Source organism: Pinus tabuliformis, chromosome Q (assembly GCF_031772625.1).
Source record: "Pinus tabuliformis cultivar Carrire ecotype Pingquan chromosome Q, CPIR1, whole genome shotgun sequence".
Taxonomy (NCBI): Eukaryota; Viridiplantae; Streptophyta; class Pinopsida; order Pinales; family Pinaceae; genus Pinus; species Pinus tabuliformis.
In genome coordinates, this window is record NC_142296.1 from 87,172,379 (window position 1) to 87,190,756 (window position 18,378).

Below are 18,378 nucleotides of genomic sequence, written 5' to 3' on the forward strand. Positions count from 1 at the left end.
GAAATGTATAAATATCCATAACATGAACACCGAAGGGAATCATGAATTCTTATATTAAGACTTTGTATTTTTATATTATCATCAATATAAGGCTCTAGTGTCCATGAATTAAAGCTCCAACGTTCTCATGTGATGTCTTTCGTGCTTTAACTGTATATGCTATTTCATAAGATTTTCTAGCAGCGTTCACCAAGCCCAGAGGGTCTTGTGTGTTGCTTCTCACTTGCTCTCAAGTATTTATTTATTTAGACTATGTGGATTCAATATAGCTCCTTTCTTTGTTGTAGCTTATGTTGTGTCATTGTAATGCACAATAAGACTATGCGCGAGAATTGTTAACTAATTGAAAATTTGTTTAATCCAAATACAAAATTTTGTAACTAGTTTGTGGCAAGTAATCTCTGAAGGTTAATGATTTATAAGTATTTAGAATCATTATTGTGCCTTCATTAAATTGAATTTACTTTTATTTTTGTAGCTAAACTATGTTTCCACAACTAAATAGTAGATGGCTTTGTAAAGTATTCTTTTATTCATAGATTATAAATTAAACCCTACATATACTTTGCATACACTTCACAAGTAGAATTGATTGACATTTTTGGCGTTGTTGTTGCAGAAGTTTCAAAAGGAGTTAGTTTCTAAACTAGGTATCAATTAGGCATAATAAAACAAAGCATGATAAATAGTATGCATGAGTAGGGAGAGAGATTCTAGAGGTAGATTTGTTAGAGGTAAAACCACTTCAACAATTCGTTCCCCAATCACTCCAACCAGCTCAACACGCAATGCAGTAATAACCATACCATCACACATTCCTATACTATTTGCAGGTAGAAGATACTTTGAAGAAATTCCACAAACTAAAGGGAAAGATAAGGAAGAGGAGGAATAAAATCTTAAGTCTTCACAATAATTAGTAATATTTTATTCCCATCCATCATGAGAGGTATTTAGTGGACACAAATTGCTTGTACTAACTGAATAAACTAACAGAACAAACTTCAATTGAGGAACAACCACTTGAAGAAAATCTATTAAATGAACTAGAATACTCTCCTACATCAAAAGAAATAATGGCTGAAAGGCAAGATGGAATGGGGAAATAGGAGCAACAATAGGAGAAAGATTTGAAATATGTGAAAACTGTGAAGATGAAGAAGAATAGTTTGGCTTTCCTATTGAATATCCAACAGCTAATATCAATATGAAAAATATCCCACCATCAATACTACTAAATTTTCATGGTTTGAGAAATAAAGACCCTGAAACTTTTATTTTGAGTTTGAAGTGTTATGTGGAACTTACGAATATTCACTTCTGCTCAAAAACTAAAAAAAAATTCCAGCCACTCTAAAAGATGGGAGCTTCGTAATAGTTTATGGGGTTAGGCACAAATAACGTTAGAACTTGGGAACAAATGCATAAACTTTTTCTTGAAAAATATAAATATTGATCTTAGAGAGAATTTTTAAAACGACTCAGCAAGAAAATGAGCCCCTTGAAGATTATATGAAAAGATTTCATTATAATGTCAAAAGAGCTAAAACAACATAATCTAAGTCCCGATACCCTTAGAACTCTTTTACTTTTAGAACTCTTTTACTTTGAGACATTAGAGATGAATGGATAGATCACCATGCAATTTTAGGAGTTGCATCTTTTGTTGGATATACCACCTCAAGTTTAATTTGGTCAATGTTTTGAGCCATATGAGCATGTTTCGGCAAAATATTAGTGTTCGAAGTTTACAAGGATTCATACCAATGGAAGGAAGAGAATACAAACTTATGTTGAAGTAGTTTCATAAAATTCCAAAGAAAATAATGAGATAGATACAACCAACAGCACCAAAACAATACCCCACTCTAAACCCTAGATTTTCACGAAGAACAATGTAAAAACCTATACTCAAAATTTCAATCATGTGAAGAAGTTACAACAATTTTATGAAATACCCTGATTCTGCAATCACAAAAGCAACACACTTCCAAAAGCTGAAATTTGCATTGCCGGGCCTTCGTACAGCAGTGAACCACCCCACAAAATACCTATGTAAATTTATACAGCAAAGACAAAAAAAATTCAAATTCATTGTCCAAGTCCCCTACAAAATTGAAAACAGATAATCTACTTCAAATGAATGACCTCTAGAAGCACAAAGCGCAATCCACAATTTTTTCATGATGCAACAACCTCCAATGCCTCGCAAAAACTAGGGCCATGAGCTAGGGGAGTTCAACCCAAAAGCTCCCCATAAGTGATTAAAATAGAGACAAAGATATATTACAAGTTTTGAAAAATACTTCAAAAAATATACTATATCATCAAATCATTTTCCGTTGCATATGGATGAATCTCGAAGAGTTAAGAGATAGGAATAGTCAAGACACCTCAGAAGGATAGAACACCAATTCGATACACTACAAATGACCAAATGACTACCCTGTTTAGATACTTGGTCTTCCTCAATTGTTATAACAACCCCACTGAAGTTACATTGTTCAAGTGTGGTCAAAGCCCCATTCTAATGATCCCATTAACCCCAACGAGCCCAATATCTCAAGTTTACACATTTTAACACATATTCTAACAATCCTGATAGGGTTTCCCTTGCATGTAGAGGAAAGGAATGCACACAAGTAGCCAAGGAGAGGTTGTGGTTTCCGTTAAAGGGCCAACAAAGGAATATTGGCACCTTTGGCACATAGTGCAGGGTTTTCTTTGTTGCTAGGTTAGAGAAGTTATGGTCAGAGACTGAATGGTGAGTCCTAGAATGGTTACCTAATATTTGTGATACTTGCATTTAATAGCCCATTTCAGCCCATCTCAATCCAAAGGAGATCGATATGGCAGCGATTATTTGTAGTGACAATAAATAATCCCTTTTAGGCTCAAACACAATGTGTCTTACAAAAAAATCCAATAGAAAAAACAAAAGAAGCAATTCTATTGTGAACATGTGTTCCACTTTGGAGATCATAGGTTCAAATCAGAAAGAAGGGAGGGTATGTGTATCTCCGTAAACTAAGCACCAACTTGGCTTCAGTCTAAGTTGTGAACTTAAATTTAAAATATTGTTAAAATATTTTATATTATTATTGTAACTATTGTGAACATGTGTTCCGCTTTGGAGATCATAGGTTCAAACCAGAAAGAAGTGTATCTCCGTAAACTAAGCACCAACTTGGCTTCAGTCTAAGTTGTGAACTTAAATTTAAAATATTGTTAAAATATTTTATATTATTATTGTAATAAATTGAAAGGAGATCATCTTACTTACCCAACGAGGTGGAGATATAACTTTTGAATAACTTCGTAACAAAATATGTCACGCATCCACCCACAAAGTGGGGTAAATAAAAGGAGGGTCTCAGCACGTTTCAGAAAAAAACGTCTTGACATGCAATTCCAATACAAAAGACAAAGCGTAGAGCTATTATATTGCTGAGAAATTGGTATCTTTATTACCAAAGGAGGTAGAGATGCGCCTTTGTATAAATTCAAAACAAAACCCATGACAAAATAAATAAATAAAGCATGATCTCCACTTAACTGTGTGAATATAACATCCTGATGGAGGCAATTAGACCATAACTCCAACCAAAAAAGACAAAATAATAGTACACAAACATTTAAAAGAACAAAGTGTGTTAACGTTTTGCTGCCTGTATACAAGGAGGGTTGCAGCACGTTTTTAAAAAGTGTCTTGGCATGCAGTTCTATCATCTGTTAAAAAAAACACAAACAAACGAATAAAAAGACAGTAACGATATAGCTAAGAAATCAAAAAAAGATAATCTTAGTTAACCAAGGACGTGAAGATATGCCTTTGTATAAATTTATAACAAAACCAAAACCTGTGGTGATATGCCTTTGTATAAATTTATAATAAAACCAAAACCTGTGACAGATACACCCAATAGAAATAAATTTAAAAAAAAAAAAAACATTATCTCCACTAAACTACATGAAGATAACCTCATGATGGAGGCAATTAGAATATAACCAAAGGAGATAAAATATATGTGCACAAACATTTAAAACAACAGTGCAGTAAAGTTTTGCTGCCTATGTCCTGAAGGTAATCATGTTTAATCACCAAGCAAGCTTTAAAGAAATCAAATATTGATAAATCTTGAAGGGATGTGAAATGTGGAGGAATTCAAACTTCGGTAGACTATAAGGAACTTCATGCTGCTTAACATTTATCTAAGAAATCTTGTCATTGTTTTATTTATTCTGCTGAGCAGATATCAGGCTGTCAAATAAAGTTGTGGCCACTTGACCCCTAGAACAATCATAACAGTGAGTAATGTGGTTATGTAAATGTAATAAGAGTGATGATGTCATATGCGAGCCATGTAATAACTATGAAGATGAGGTAATTATGCACACATGTACAACGTGTACATCGCCAAACCAATGCATTCCCAACGTAGTCTTAGAGTGTGCTGCCTCATGGATATAAAGACGCCCCCTAAAAATTGAATTGTGGCATCACTATCAACACATAATACAAATGAACATTGTATTGAGTATATTTCCTGGCACTTTTATGTCTGCGTGTATGAGTTATGAAAGTCACATATGCACACACATGCTAATTAACTATGTTATTGTCTTTATGAACTGTGCAACCTGAGTGGAGGAATTATGTTCAAGGAGCCAAACTTCGATTCTTATGCTACTTTCAGTGATAGAAATAGCTTTCTTTTATCCAACTAGGCTTTTGGCAGCACTGATTGCACCTGCTTCATATAGACATGTCATATAGAGAATCAATGCTAATCAGTAAAATTTAGCAATAAATTCAACCCACTTCAAAATTGACAGAATAACTTTCGTAGAAATCTTTATCCCCAGAATAGGATTAGCTGAGCTAAATTAGACAACTCAAACTCATTGTTAAACACAAAAAATAATGAAAGGTTTTTTTAAGTCTGGCAAAACAATTTGGATTATAGCATATGCAGGGCATGCTTCTCATCGATTTCATCGTACCCATGCTCTTAGACAATCTGTTTCTCACACAATCTAACCTTTCACGACTAGTTTTGCATTTCCTAAACAAACGCACATTACCAAACCCAAACATAACTATGCAGCTTTGGATGTATCCCGGACAATGGATAACTTGGCAAGAAGACCAGATAATTGGAGAAGTGAACCAACTCCATCTGATATCCTCATATGTGCAAAACCAGTTTCCTGCAAACAATTGTTCAAGAATGTCAAACATGACTACTGAATACAAATCCAAGGCATTACTCATCAAAGGCTACAAGGGTTGCAAGTGCATACCCTTATAAATTCCAGCTTCAGATACTCAGGCATATCATAATTTTTTATCACACGGAAAAGTGTTGTAATGATGTCAGTTGCAGAATAACCAAGATCATACAGGCTCTTTAGACGACTACAGGCCTCATCAAAGTTCCCTTCCAGTACATTCTGGACCATGCTTTTCACATGTAAAGGATGAGGTTGATCACAAACCTGTAATTTACAATCCCACGGGATCAAGAAACAGCCTGGCAGTAAAACCAACAAATAATGCAAGATATCTAAGAAATATAAAAGTCATACTCAGCAGAAAAATCTGGTCACCTTAAACACATTCTCTTGGTTGACAAACTGAAAACCACTGTATGTGGCTTGCAAGTTATTCAAAGCTTGCCTCATGTCTCCATCAGCTGTGAATATAATTGCTTCCAGTCCTTCAGGTATATAAGCCACCTTCAAAATTAATAAAAGTTTTTGTTAATTAACAAAAGTACTAGATAGTTTCATAAAACACTATCACTTTAAGAAACACTATTTGAGTATGTGAACTTTTCCCGTCCATAGCCCTCCCCCTAAAACAAGTAACGCTTCGATAAGGTCACAAGCCCTACGGGGAAGAAACCATCTCTAAACCAGAAGTCCAACTAGTAGAGTCATCAACAAAACAAGCAACAATTGGCTGAGACCCATAAAAGATACTCTGCCGTTGATGCAGAGCTTCAATCTCAGGGTAACATTGAAAAGGAAATCCACTCACTAGCACATACAAACAGATAAAATGTCATTGGAGCAGCATACTGCTAACAACAGAGAGTCTGGAAAGGGCCCTTCTCCAGACACACAATAAGGAGAAATGATAAATCCCAGGTGAAAATGAGACCCCAGAAGAACAGCATATATTGCCAGCATCCTCCCCTTCTAGAAGCAGGTCATCACAAACCCTTCCCAAACCAAAGAAAGCTATGGGAGGCAGTGGACTCAGGAATTGCATCAAGAACCAGGATTGCTGAAAATAATAATCCCTTACATTTGTATGAATGGCCTGTCTTTTTACGACAAGAATATCCTAGAAAACCAGGCAGAAGATATACAGAGAAGAAAAGAAGGGGCAGCTAGAAACAGCTTTGGGCACCCAGTCAACCATCCAAGAGGCCTTTGCAACAAAGACCCGAGAGCAAATCAAAGCCATGTAAGCAATGACATCCTCTCTTGGAACTGTCAAAAATTAGGTTCAGTAGAAAAGAGAGATAATTGGATCTCTGGTAAAGAAAGAAAGGCCAACCTTGTTTCTGTTACAAGAAACAAAATTATGTCAAGAAAATTTTAATTCAATTAAAGATTCACTATGGAAGATTGTGGAGTTAGTATAAAAGAAGCAAAAGGGACCTAAAGTAAACTAGCCTTCATATGGAACCCCAATCTCTTGGCAGTCATTAATCAGGTCATTTCAAATCATCAGAATACACTTTCTTTTACAGAAACTCATACCAACAAATACCTTCATGTTACAAATGTCTAAGCCCCTAACAACTGACACGATAAAAGACTTCAAAGTTTAAAAATATCTTGTCAAAATAAAACTATAGCAGTGGATTTTAATTTTTAATCTAACTCTTGATGCAAATGAGAGAAAAGGAGGTTCCCTAGTTTGACAACCTTGTAGAGAGTATGGGGAAGAAGAGATCATTGCAGACTGAAATACAAGGGATTTAAGTGTAAAAAGAGGCAAATACACCTGGACCAACAGGACAAATGCCCCAGGATTTATTCCCGGAAGGCTTAACAGCTTTATGGCTAAAGATTCATTATTACTAGACGACATTATTCTTTCGTCATCAATCATTCCTGCTTCTAATTTTGATCACAGGCCAAATTCTAGAAACCAACAGCCCAAAGGCCATTGGCCTCATCCCATTGAGATTCAGCCCATATTGGTTTGAAATTGATGGTGTCACAGAACTGTCTGTTTTCTGGAATGGCCCATTTAACAGACATAGCTCCACCTCCTACATCTGGGAACAAAAGATAATAGGCTGAGTTAGAGATAAAAAATTGGGTGAACGTTCTGGATCCCTCCTCCCAATGAAAGATATATAAAATCATAAAAGACTAGAAGAGATATAAAAAATATTGAAACTTAAGTCTACAACGACAATAATAAAACATTCAAAAAGAATGCAAGCTATCACCTTAAGCAAGGCTTCCACCAATGAAAAGGCACGCTAGAGATTAAAATCAAGAAGCCTGTGGCTTAAACATGGAGACAAATGTAAATACTCCCTGAAGAAAACAAATGCCAACAGAACCTGTAAGTCAATAATGGAAATTACACTTCAGGATGGAAAAAAAGTTTCAAAATTTTCCAAAACTAAAGCAGCAGCTCATGTTGACTTCAGGAAACTAAGTTCCGGACCACTTCTGAATAGATACATTGAACAGGAAGTCATGCTAGAGAATATTCGTACCATTATCCAGCCACATGTCAATGAACTCCTGAATCCTGATGGCTTTTCTGTTCACTTTTATAGGAGAGTTTGACATATAATCATAAAGGACCTCACAAGATTCATTGAAAAAGTCAAAGAAAGAGGGAAAATTGTGTGGGGTGTGGGTGAGGTGTGGGGATCAACTCAACATCATAACTTACCAAATTCAAATACAGATATGTATATAGAATCTAGATACGATATGGTAAAACATAAATACACATCTGGAAAACATCAGTACAATTCCAATACGGGAGTATACATCTCACAAAGGCAAATTACTTACTAATATCACTGATTACTAATATTAATTACTTTGTATTAATATTTCTAATTAAAAAACATAATTTAAATTTTATTTACTAATAATATTAGTAAGTACTAAAAAGTTTTAAACCATTATTAAAAAGGTAAAACGTTTATAATATTACTAATTGCCAATATATTTTTACTCCAACAGAGCAAGAGAAGCACTCTGATACTCATGATGTGGAAGCCAATACCCACAATATCATTGAAGAAGTAATAGGTGTGAAGCCCACAACATATACAGATTCAGATGTGAATCTGCAACATACACAGATACTAGGGCAGAGAGAAAAAGTGAGTTTATGCATACACCAGGGGCACAGACAGAAAAAATAAATGCCTAAAACTGCATTTTCGCACTTCAAATAATACATAAACCCTAAATAGTGTGCAAACATTTTCGCATTGAAAAAAAAAATGTATTCATCACTATTGTAATTTTGCAAGAGAAAAATACTGCATTTTGGGTACCATATCGTATACATACCATATAGAAAATACAGGACATTCCGTAGGAAAAATGGAAAATACCTTTGAATAGGTAAATCATGCCTGTCCTACAGAATTTCGGTTTTTCTGAAGACTGTATTCAATGGATCTATGCATGTAATTGAATGTGAATTTTCACTTCGTATTAGCCATAGACAAACCGATCGGATTTTTCTGCATGCCCTAAGGCAACAACATGGACTCCAAAACACTTTTGTGATGACCCTAGAGGCACTAAAGTCCCTTCCTTTGAGTGTCCCTCTGATGGTTCAAATAGATGATTTTGGGTTTCTAACCTAAACTTAGAGCCTCATTTGATTAAACTCCCATTTCAAAAACCTCCCTAGGCCTTTTCCTTGGTCTCATGCCTTTGTTGATCACTTGCGGCCATGTAAGCCCCCACTTGCATCTTTCTCTAGTGTACTTGGGCATTGATGGGGAATATTACACCCCAAATATTTCTCAAAACTACCAGGAACCCAGTTTAGGACAACTAGCCCCCTCTTATTAGTTAAATTTGGTCAACTGTGATCCCTTTTCCTTGTTCTTTTTGTGTTTTTCTTACTGCGAGCAATTTTGTGCATAGTTGGGCTATGTAGCATTTAGCTAATTGTCTATCTTTCCTACATTTCAGCTTAACCAACATGGTTTGCTTCCCTGTCCCTGTAGTTATAAATTCAACACAAGCAGCTATATTGTTGCTAGGAAGATAATGTACCCTAGATTTATGGGCCACATTGACATCCCTCCATAATGGCTAGATATATATAAATAGGTCACTCTCTCCTCATTTGGTCCTCTTCATACTCTCTAAAATTCTTAAACCTTGATAGCTCTATGCCCTTGTAGATTTCTTTATACTATAAGCTCTCGCATGTTCTTGGATCCCTGTTGATTTCCTATCCCTATCACCCCCCTTGCTTAAGGACGTGTTTTAATTATTGTTCATAGCCTTCACTTGTTGGTCTGGGTCTTTCCTCTTTGGTTTTGCACTTGGCAATTGCATCTTGTGGTGGGTTTGAGCAACTCTCTCTTCACACTTCAATCAATCTTCTTCCCATCCCTTCACACTTCAATGGAACACTTCAACAATCAGCTTGTGGGGTAGAAGGACTCCTATTAAGAACACATGGATATCATCTACTTTCATGCTTGAATGTAGTGTAGATTTACTTGTTCGCATTGTTTGTTTGTTTCTATTTATTATATATTTGTGGATATCGATAAACCTTTAATTGTTTCACAAGGGGATTTTGCCAATTCAATTATGTGAAGGAGGCCTAACCCTATCTAATTTTGTTTCTTGTTATTTGTCTTATTTTCCTTCGAAATTTCAAGGGCATTCATGGACTATCAAAACCTAGTTAAAGGTTCTCAGCCACCTAAGAGGTTAATTCACTCTCTCCTTCCACCTACCTAAGAAGCAATTAATCATAATGCTTGATGATTGCAATCTTCATTTTCGTTACAGGATATAAATGTTTCTTTTATGGTCCTTTGCATCATGATTCTTAAAATTGCTCTTAGTCTAATTAGGCTAGATAGATCACCAAAATGAAAAGTGGAAATAAACCTAGTTTATGTTCAGCACTTTTAATTGCTTTGTATCAGCTCCATGTAGTCTCTTTTGTTGTTGCTATAACTCAATAAATAAGAAAAAATCAGTATCCAAATGGTCATCATATCACTAATAAGATTGACATGCAATCTACTTAGGGAACCTTGCCCATCTTCCTTCCCTACTTTTCTTGGTCTTGTTACCCACTAAAATGGGTAACCCCATAGGAGAAATTTTTTCTCCTATCTTGGACAGCCAGCTAACCAGAAGCCCTACACATTGCTCATTGATGATGATGTGCCAGTTTCCGCTACCATCTGCACCTGTCATGCACCTATCACCATCCAGCATTACTCTTCGATAAAGGTGGGCTTACCACCTAACAAGTACTCTGACCATTTTGCAATCGAGTGCTTTTGCTTGATGTTTTGGGCATTTTAACATGGATAAAGGGGTGATCTGGATGATTGACCAATCTTGACTGTAAACTTGTTCTCTCACCTTACCTTAGGGGTTAGTCTTTAACCCTAGTCCAATGGGACCTCCTCTAAGGCCTTAGGGTTATAGGAGGGGCGCTACTTGGAATATCCGAATTGAAGTAACATCTCCATTGCCCTTTTCCATACTTAACAATGAGCATCTTTCATCTTTAATCATTCCTTTTATACCACCTCCATCCTTCAAGTTAATGGTCATTGATTCATTGGGATTTGGCACTCATACATCCACATCCTTGGGTCTTGGGTAGGGATGGAAAACTTTTCCCTAGAGGTTGATGCAGCTAAAAGAATGAAAAAGCATAAGATGGCCACAACAAAATGCAAAATATGGCCGACACAAAAGTTAGCGCGTGGGCAAAAGCCTAGCATGAGCTCTACCCCCCTTATTATAAGGAACCCTTACATGTCCCAAACCTGATGAGCGAGACACTGACTCATCTTAAGGGGTAAAATAAATATTATATCATAAAGAGCAAGCTTTGATCCTTGAGCACTATCAAAAAGAAGTAAAAGGCACAGCAGAGGGGTGGAAAAGCAGGTCGAGGAAAGGGATAACTTATGCCTCCATGATTGCTCCCTCCATTACATCTATGCACTCAAGACGTGGACGCTCACTAGCTGGTCCCTTGGCCATGGCACTTGGCCATGAAGTTGTTCCTCTCCATTACCACCTATTTTCACTAACACCTATGAATTAAAGGGTTGACCTTGGAAATGTCACCTCCCCTTAGGGGTTAGAAACACCTAATAGCGTTGATTACCTAGCCACCCCTACAAAGGTAGGGAACACTTTTACGAGACTTGGTCTAGCTAGATATTTGAAGGTGATCACAGTTTGAACTTTGAAGTATTATTATGTAGGAATCTACAGGGTAAGTTCCTCAGACAGAACACCAAAAGGACACTGCTCGCAACCAAATCGCAGATCAATACACCAGTATTTTGACGTGGTTAAAACCCTCAAAGAGGGAAACAGTCCACGGCCTGAGCCAACGCGGCCACTTCAGGCAATTTATTAATAAAAGAATGAAAATTTACATATGTTTCTCTCATGCACGGATTACCCTACAAATGACCCTCCATGCGCTTTAAATAGAATTCATGGACCAATCGGGTGTCAAGCCACGGATCAAGTGTCGGTAATACCGAGGAGAGAATGAACCGTCGGATCACTACATATCGTGACCGTCGGATTGTAAGTTACAAAATGTACAACGGTAAAGAAACACACTTTACCTAACTCTATACTAGACCAAGTTGTACTTAACTATTTCCTATGTGTCAGAATATCCTAACATCCCCCCTTAAGAACAACTTGGGATAGGATTGAAGGATTTACAAATATGACACAATAGGAGAAGGAAGGAGGCACTAGAGCCTATCCCCCCTTAGTGACAACTTCCTGAACTCCAACCATAAATCGAATTTTAGTGAACTTCGCCTCTGTGAGAGCCTTTGTGAAGATGTCTGCAACTTGATCATCTGTTGAACAATATTGCACTTCAAGAACATGGTCGTGAATGAGCTTTCTGATGAAGTGCATGTGCAGTTCAATGTGTTTGCTGCGCTGATGTTGGACTGGATCTTTGCATAGCTGAATGGCACTTTGATTATCACACCAAAGTGTAGTCGGATGCTGCTGCTCAAAGCCAAACTCTGACAGGATCTGACAAAGCCACAAGGCTTCCTTACTAGCTTCTACGGCACCACGATACTCTGCTTCTGTTGATGAAAGAGAAATGGCACCTTGTTTCTTGCAAGCCCATGTAATGGGTCCTGAACCAAGAGTGAACACATAACCGGCAGTAGACTTCTGATCATCAGGGTCACCAGCCCAATCGGAATCAGTGAAACCAACCAATAGAGGAGCTGCTTCGGCACTGTAATGAATCCCAAACTGAACTGTACCTCGAACATAACGAAGTATTCTTTTAGCTGCTTTCCAATGACTTTCACGGGGGTTTTGCATGAACTGAGCAACAAGGCCAACAGCAAAGGAAAGGTCAGGACGAGTATGGGTTAGATACAAAAGTTTTCCTACAAGTTGACGGTATAAGGTAGCATCAACTTCAGGAGAATTACAAGTGACTGAAAGTTTGACTCCAGACTGAAAGGGAGAAGGGGCTGGCTTACAGTCTTCCATGTGAAAATGACGTAGAATATCACAAGCATACTTGGACTGGGAAAGGGAAATGCCCTCCTTGGATTGCAAGACTTGAAGACCGAGAAAATAGTGTAAGTGTCCTAAGTCTGTCATTTCAAATTTCCTTTTAAGGCTAGACTTCACATGGTTTATAAGGTTGGGATCACTACCAGTAAGGATAAGATCATCAACATAAAGAACAAGGATGATAAGAGGGTTGCCCACTTTCTTGGTGTAGACAGTATTGTCAGAATGACACCTAGAAAAGCCAGATTCTAAAAGAAAGCTATCCATTTTGGCATACCAAGCCCGAGGAGCTTGCTTGAGACCATAAAGGATTTCTTAAGTCGACATACAAGGCTGGAGTCTGTTTGTATGAAGCCAATGGGTTGTTCCATATAGATTTCTTCATGCAAGTCCCCATACAAGAAGGCAGATTTAACATCCATCTGATGGACTTCCCATTTGAAAGAGGCAGCAAGGGAAAGAACAAGACGGATAGAGTTCAATTTGGCAACAGGGGAGAAGGTTTCAGTGTAGTCAATGCCTTCAACCTGTGAAAAACCCTTAGCAACAAGACGAGCTTTATGTTTATCAACTTTCCCATCTGGTCCATACTTGGTTCTGTAGACCCATTTGCATCTAACAAGTTTTCGTCCCTTTGGTAGAGGAACAAGATCCCATGTATCATTTGCCAATAATGAATGATATTCTTCATTCATAGCTGCTTCCCAATCTGGATGGCCTGAAGCTTCTGCAAAGGTGTCAGGATCATAATTTACTGGAGCTTGAGCCAGTAAAGAAGAGGCTTTCTCGAACTGAGAACGTGTACGTCGTTGATCTGTAGGATCACCGGCAAGATCACCTGCTGCATCTCGAGTAGCACGAACCCATTTTGGAAGCTGAGGAGCTGAAGGAGGATCCTGAGATGGCGGGGGAGGATTGTCATCCTCACTTTCATCATCTGAAGAAGAAATGTTTTCAAAAGTAGAAGAGATAGGGAGAGGTGGCACATCCGCCGGACTAGGCTCGCAGGCCAATATATTTTCATCAAATTTTACATCTCTTCTAATGATAACATTTTTGGACTTAAATGGAATAAATCTATAGCCTTTGACATCTTCAGAATATCCAACAAAAGTACATTTTTCACTCTTAGGTTCTAAAGCTTTATGCTTTTCATCTGGAATATGGGCCCACACTTCACTTCCAAAAACACGAAAGTGACTTACATCTGGTTTGATTGAGCTCCATGCTTCTTCTGGAGTGATATTCTTTAAAGCCTTAGTAGGAGTGCGATTTATTATGTAATTTGCACAGTTAATTGCTTCTGCCCAAAAACTAAGACCAAATCCTTTAGATTGTAGCATACAATTAGCCATTTCCTTTAAGGTGCGATTCTTCCTTTCAGCTACACCATTTTGTTGTGGAGTATATGGAACAGTATGTTGCATTTGAATTCCATTCTCAGTGCAATAGTTGATGAATGTGTTTTTAACATATTCTCCGTCATTATTAGATCTTAACTTAAGAATTTGATGTCCAGATTGTTTTTCAACAAAGGCCTTGAAGGCCAAAAAAGTGTTAAATACTTCACTCTTGAGTTTTAAGAAGCATACCCAAGTGTGTCTGGAGAAATCATCAATGAAAGTTAAGAAATACTTGCAGCCAGAGAATGACACAACTGGAAGTGGACCACATAAATCACTATGCACAAGTTGTAAAGGGGCTGAGGCGTGCCAAGAGGCACGTTTTTCAAAATTGTCCCGATGATGTTTTCCGAGTACACATCCGGAACAAACACCATCTCTGCAAGATACCATAGGAAGACCTGTCACCATATTTTCTTTACATAGATGCTGAAGGGAGCGATAGTTTAAGTGACCAAATCGCTCATGCCAAAGTTTGCTCACTTCATCGTTATGAGCAACAAATACTGAGGGAAGATTTGATGACCCAAAGTTGTGAAACTTATACAACCTTGTAGAATCATCAGCAATGCCAGTAGCCAAAATCTGTTTAGGATCTCTTAAGTCCTTGATTACAACATCATGAGGTGAAAATTCAACGATTTTACCTTCACCTGAATGAGTTATCTGATATACAGATAGAAGGTTGCAGGATAAGGTTGGAACACATAATACATCATTAAACTGACCATTGTCTAGATGAACAGTTCCAGTCCCTACAACTTTAAGAGATCTATCATCACCAACATATATATTTTTGGTGTTACAATCATTTAAAGAAGAAAACATGGCTTTGTTTTTGGCCATGTGATAAGAAGCTCCAGAATCAATGAGCCACTCATGAGAATGAGAAGAAGAAGATACATTTAATGCATAGCCAGACCGAGATGCTTGACAACCACATGCAGAAAGTGCCATTCCTGAAGATGAAGTTGAAGTTGAAGATTGCCCCAAATGGATGTTATGCTTCTTCATTGCTGCTTCCAAGGCTTCCATCTTCTTAAAGCATTTTGATTCTAAGTGGCCATCTCGATTACAAAAATTGCAATGTCTATCAGTCTTCTTCCCTTTGTTTTTATTTGTCTTATCATTTTGTTGAAATGATTTTTCATTTTGGGGCTGAAATTGCTTAGGACCCTTGTTTGGTTTAGGACCATTCTTTTTAGGATATGACTTCTTAGGATTCTTTGAATTTGGTTGTTGCTGGGCGGCTAACGCTTTCTTGGAAGAGTTTCCAAGATTAAGAAGACCAAGGTGTAAGATTTTTTCTTGTTCTCTTATTAAAGAATCACAAAAAGAGTCAAAGGAAGGGGGCTTGTAGTCTGTTCCTTGAGAAATGAAGGCTTCTCTTGTAGAATGGAAGGTGGAAACAAACACAGAGTAGGCTGGTCCCAACTTTGTAAGAATGGAATAGATAAGGTTACTATCTTCTTTCTTAACTTTAACACCTTCCAAAAGATATCTAAGGGTCTTGAACTTGGACAAGAAATCTTCAATGCAAGAAAAATTATTAGGGTCCAATGTAAGCAACTCATTTTCAAGTTGATGGGCTCTAATTTCATTTTTAATCCCAAAAACTTTATTGATTTGTTTCATTGCTTCAATTTCTGCAATATGGAATCTAAGATCTAGAGAAATAGACATCCCTATCAATCCACGTGCTTGATCTTGCCTATTTTCCCATTTAGCAGCCTTATCTTCATCCTTCGGTTTCTTTTCTTGGCCTGAGGCTATTCTGTAGAGACCTTTACTTCTAAGTAAATCCTCAATGTAAGCCAACCATTGGAAGCAGTTGGTGCTGTCAAGGGTAACTTGGTATTGACTTTCCATTTCAATGGAAACTGAAGCTAAATATGCTGAAAATAAGTGTTCCAATGGATAGATCTCGAAAAATTAGGCTGGTTTAAAAAAAACAGCTCTGAAAACGGCTTCCGGATGAAGAAGTTATGGCTTTTTGAAAAAAAGTTGTTGAAGTTGCCGACGAAGTGCGGGAATGTGCGGAAATGAAAAAGTCCGCCCCCACAAAATGGAGACTTGAACCCAAGACCTCTACTCTCTTAAAATAGCTTTGAACCAATTGATCTATACAAAAAAATTTGAGAGAGAGAGAGAGAGGGGGGGGGGGGGGTGCTTTGGGTTGCGTGCTTGCTTTGAGAAAGCTCTTTTTCCCTACAAAACAAAAAACACAAAACCCAACACGGACATGCAAAGAAAACGAACCTTATGGCTCGAAGTTAGCTTTAGCCGAAAAACTAAACATTTTCAAAAATGAACCTTGCGGCTCAAAGTTAGCTTTAGCCGAAAAACTAAATATTTTTCTCAATGTTTCTGATTTTCCGAGATCACACTAAGGTGCAGGGAAAAGAGCATACGCATGAGAAAAATCCTTCCTTTCTGTTTCTGATTTGCCCAGATCGCACAGAGTCGCAGGGCAAAGAGCATACGCAGAAATGAAAGGTATAGATCCGGTTAAAAAAAAGCTAAATAAGCTGAAACCGAAATAAACAGAGAGAAAATAACAGTAAACTGCAAATAAACACTTTATACCTCCAGATCTTAAAAATGACGCAGCTAGGGCTACCGGAAACCTTTTCGCGTGAAACGAAAGGGGTTCCTCACTGGAACAGATGCTCCCAACACAACAGAGTAGTCCTCTCGGCCCGAAAGCAGTCAGAAACAGCAGATCTAGGAAACGGCAGTCGGATGCAGTTCTACCGGCTTCAGATTTGGATCACCAACGGACGCGGCCCTCAAATAGCTCTGATACCATGTAGGAATCTACAGGGTAAGTTCTTCAGACAGAACACCAAAAGGACACCGCTCACAACCAGATCGCAGATCAATACACCAGTATTTTGACGTGGTTAAAACCCTCAAAGAGGGAAACAGTCCACGGCCTGAGCCAACGCGGCCACTTCAGGCAATTTATTAATAAAAGAATGAAAATTTACATATGTTTCTCTCATGCACGAATTACCCTACAAATGACCCTCCATGCGCTTTAAATAGAATTCATGGACCAATCGGGTGTCAAGCCACGGATCAAGTGTCGGTAATACCGAGGAGAGAATGAACCGTCGGATCACTACATATCGTGACCGTCGGATTGTAAGTTACAAAATGTACAACGGTAAAGAAACACACTTTACCTAACTCTATACTAGACCAAGTTGTACTTAACTATTTCCTATGTGTCGGAATATCCTAACATATTATGCCCTTAACAATTAAGTATGGTCCACATAGATGCATCTATGGTTATAGTCTCTAATAAATGGTTGCTTTCACTCTAGTTTGAGAAGGCTTTTCCAAGTGGTTTTGAGCAGTTGAGGCCTGGAGTGCACCCTATTCCACTCCTACTCCACATGATGCCCAAACCAAACTACACTTCTTGAGAGCATGATGACCTTGCAAATGCAGCATTGCCCTTATTCAGCAAAGCATTGGGTACTTCGATGATCTTGGCAATTGATGGACACCCCAAAGCACCCTCAGATGCCAGAATGTTGAGCTTCTCTTACTTAGCATTGAGGATTCCTCATGATGCACCGGTGGACCTAGCATGCCCCCAAGTTGGCCTTGACACTACTTTCCACTCCTACTCCACATGATGCCCAAACCAAACTACACTTCTCGAGAGCATGATGACCTTGCAAATGCAGCGTTGCCCTTATTCAACAAAGCACTGGGTACTTCGATGATCTTGGCAATTGATGGACACCGCAAAGCACCCTCAGATGCCAAAATGTTGAGCTTCTCTTACTTAGCATTGAGGATTCCTGATGATGCACCAGTGGACCTAACATGCCCCCAAGTTAGCCTTGACACTACTTGATGGGCATGCCTTGATCTAGAGCCCAAATGAGGATGATTATCCCTTAAGATGATTGAGGGCTTGTTGTACTTGATGGATCCCTAACACTAGAGAGAAAGTACACCATGTTGTCTACATGGCACCCATAGAAATGACACAGGGCACATAGCACTGGCTTTTGAACACATGGAGATGCTTTGAGGCTTGATTTGAGGTCTATTCCTCAAATTGATGGTTGATCATGACGCTTGGAGACTCAATTTGCCCTTGCAATGCACCTTTAGAGCATTTTGAGCCCTAAAAGGGCTTACAACTCACATGTGT

General features: G+C 38.1%; 1 protein-coding gene across 1 annotated transcript in view; it reads right to left on the reverse strand.

The window, feature by feature from the left end:
• Positions 1–4,774: 4,774 nt before the first annotated feature.
• The window catches only part of RFC2 (replication factor C 2), a 105,817-nt gene continuing 92,213 nt past the window's right edge, over positions 4,775–18,378 (reverse strand). Inside the window, exons 5-7 of the mRNA XM_089383926.1 lie at positions 5,611–5,739; positions 5,305–5,499; positions 4,775–5,211 (exon numbers count right to left, since the gene is read on the reverse strand). Of these exons, the coding sequence (XP_089240052.1) occupies positions 5,101–5,211; positions 5,305–5,499; positions 5,611–5,739 (435 nt within the window). The 3' untranslated portion in view covers positions 4,775–5,100. The remainder of the gene's footprint in view (positions 5,212–5,304; positions 5,500–5,610; positions 5,740–18,378) is intronic.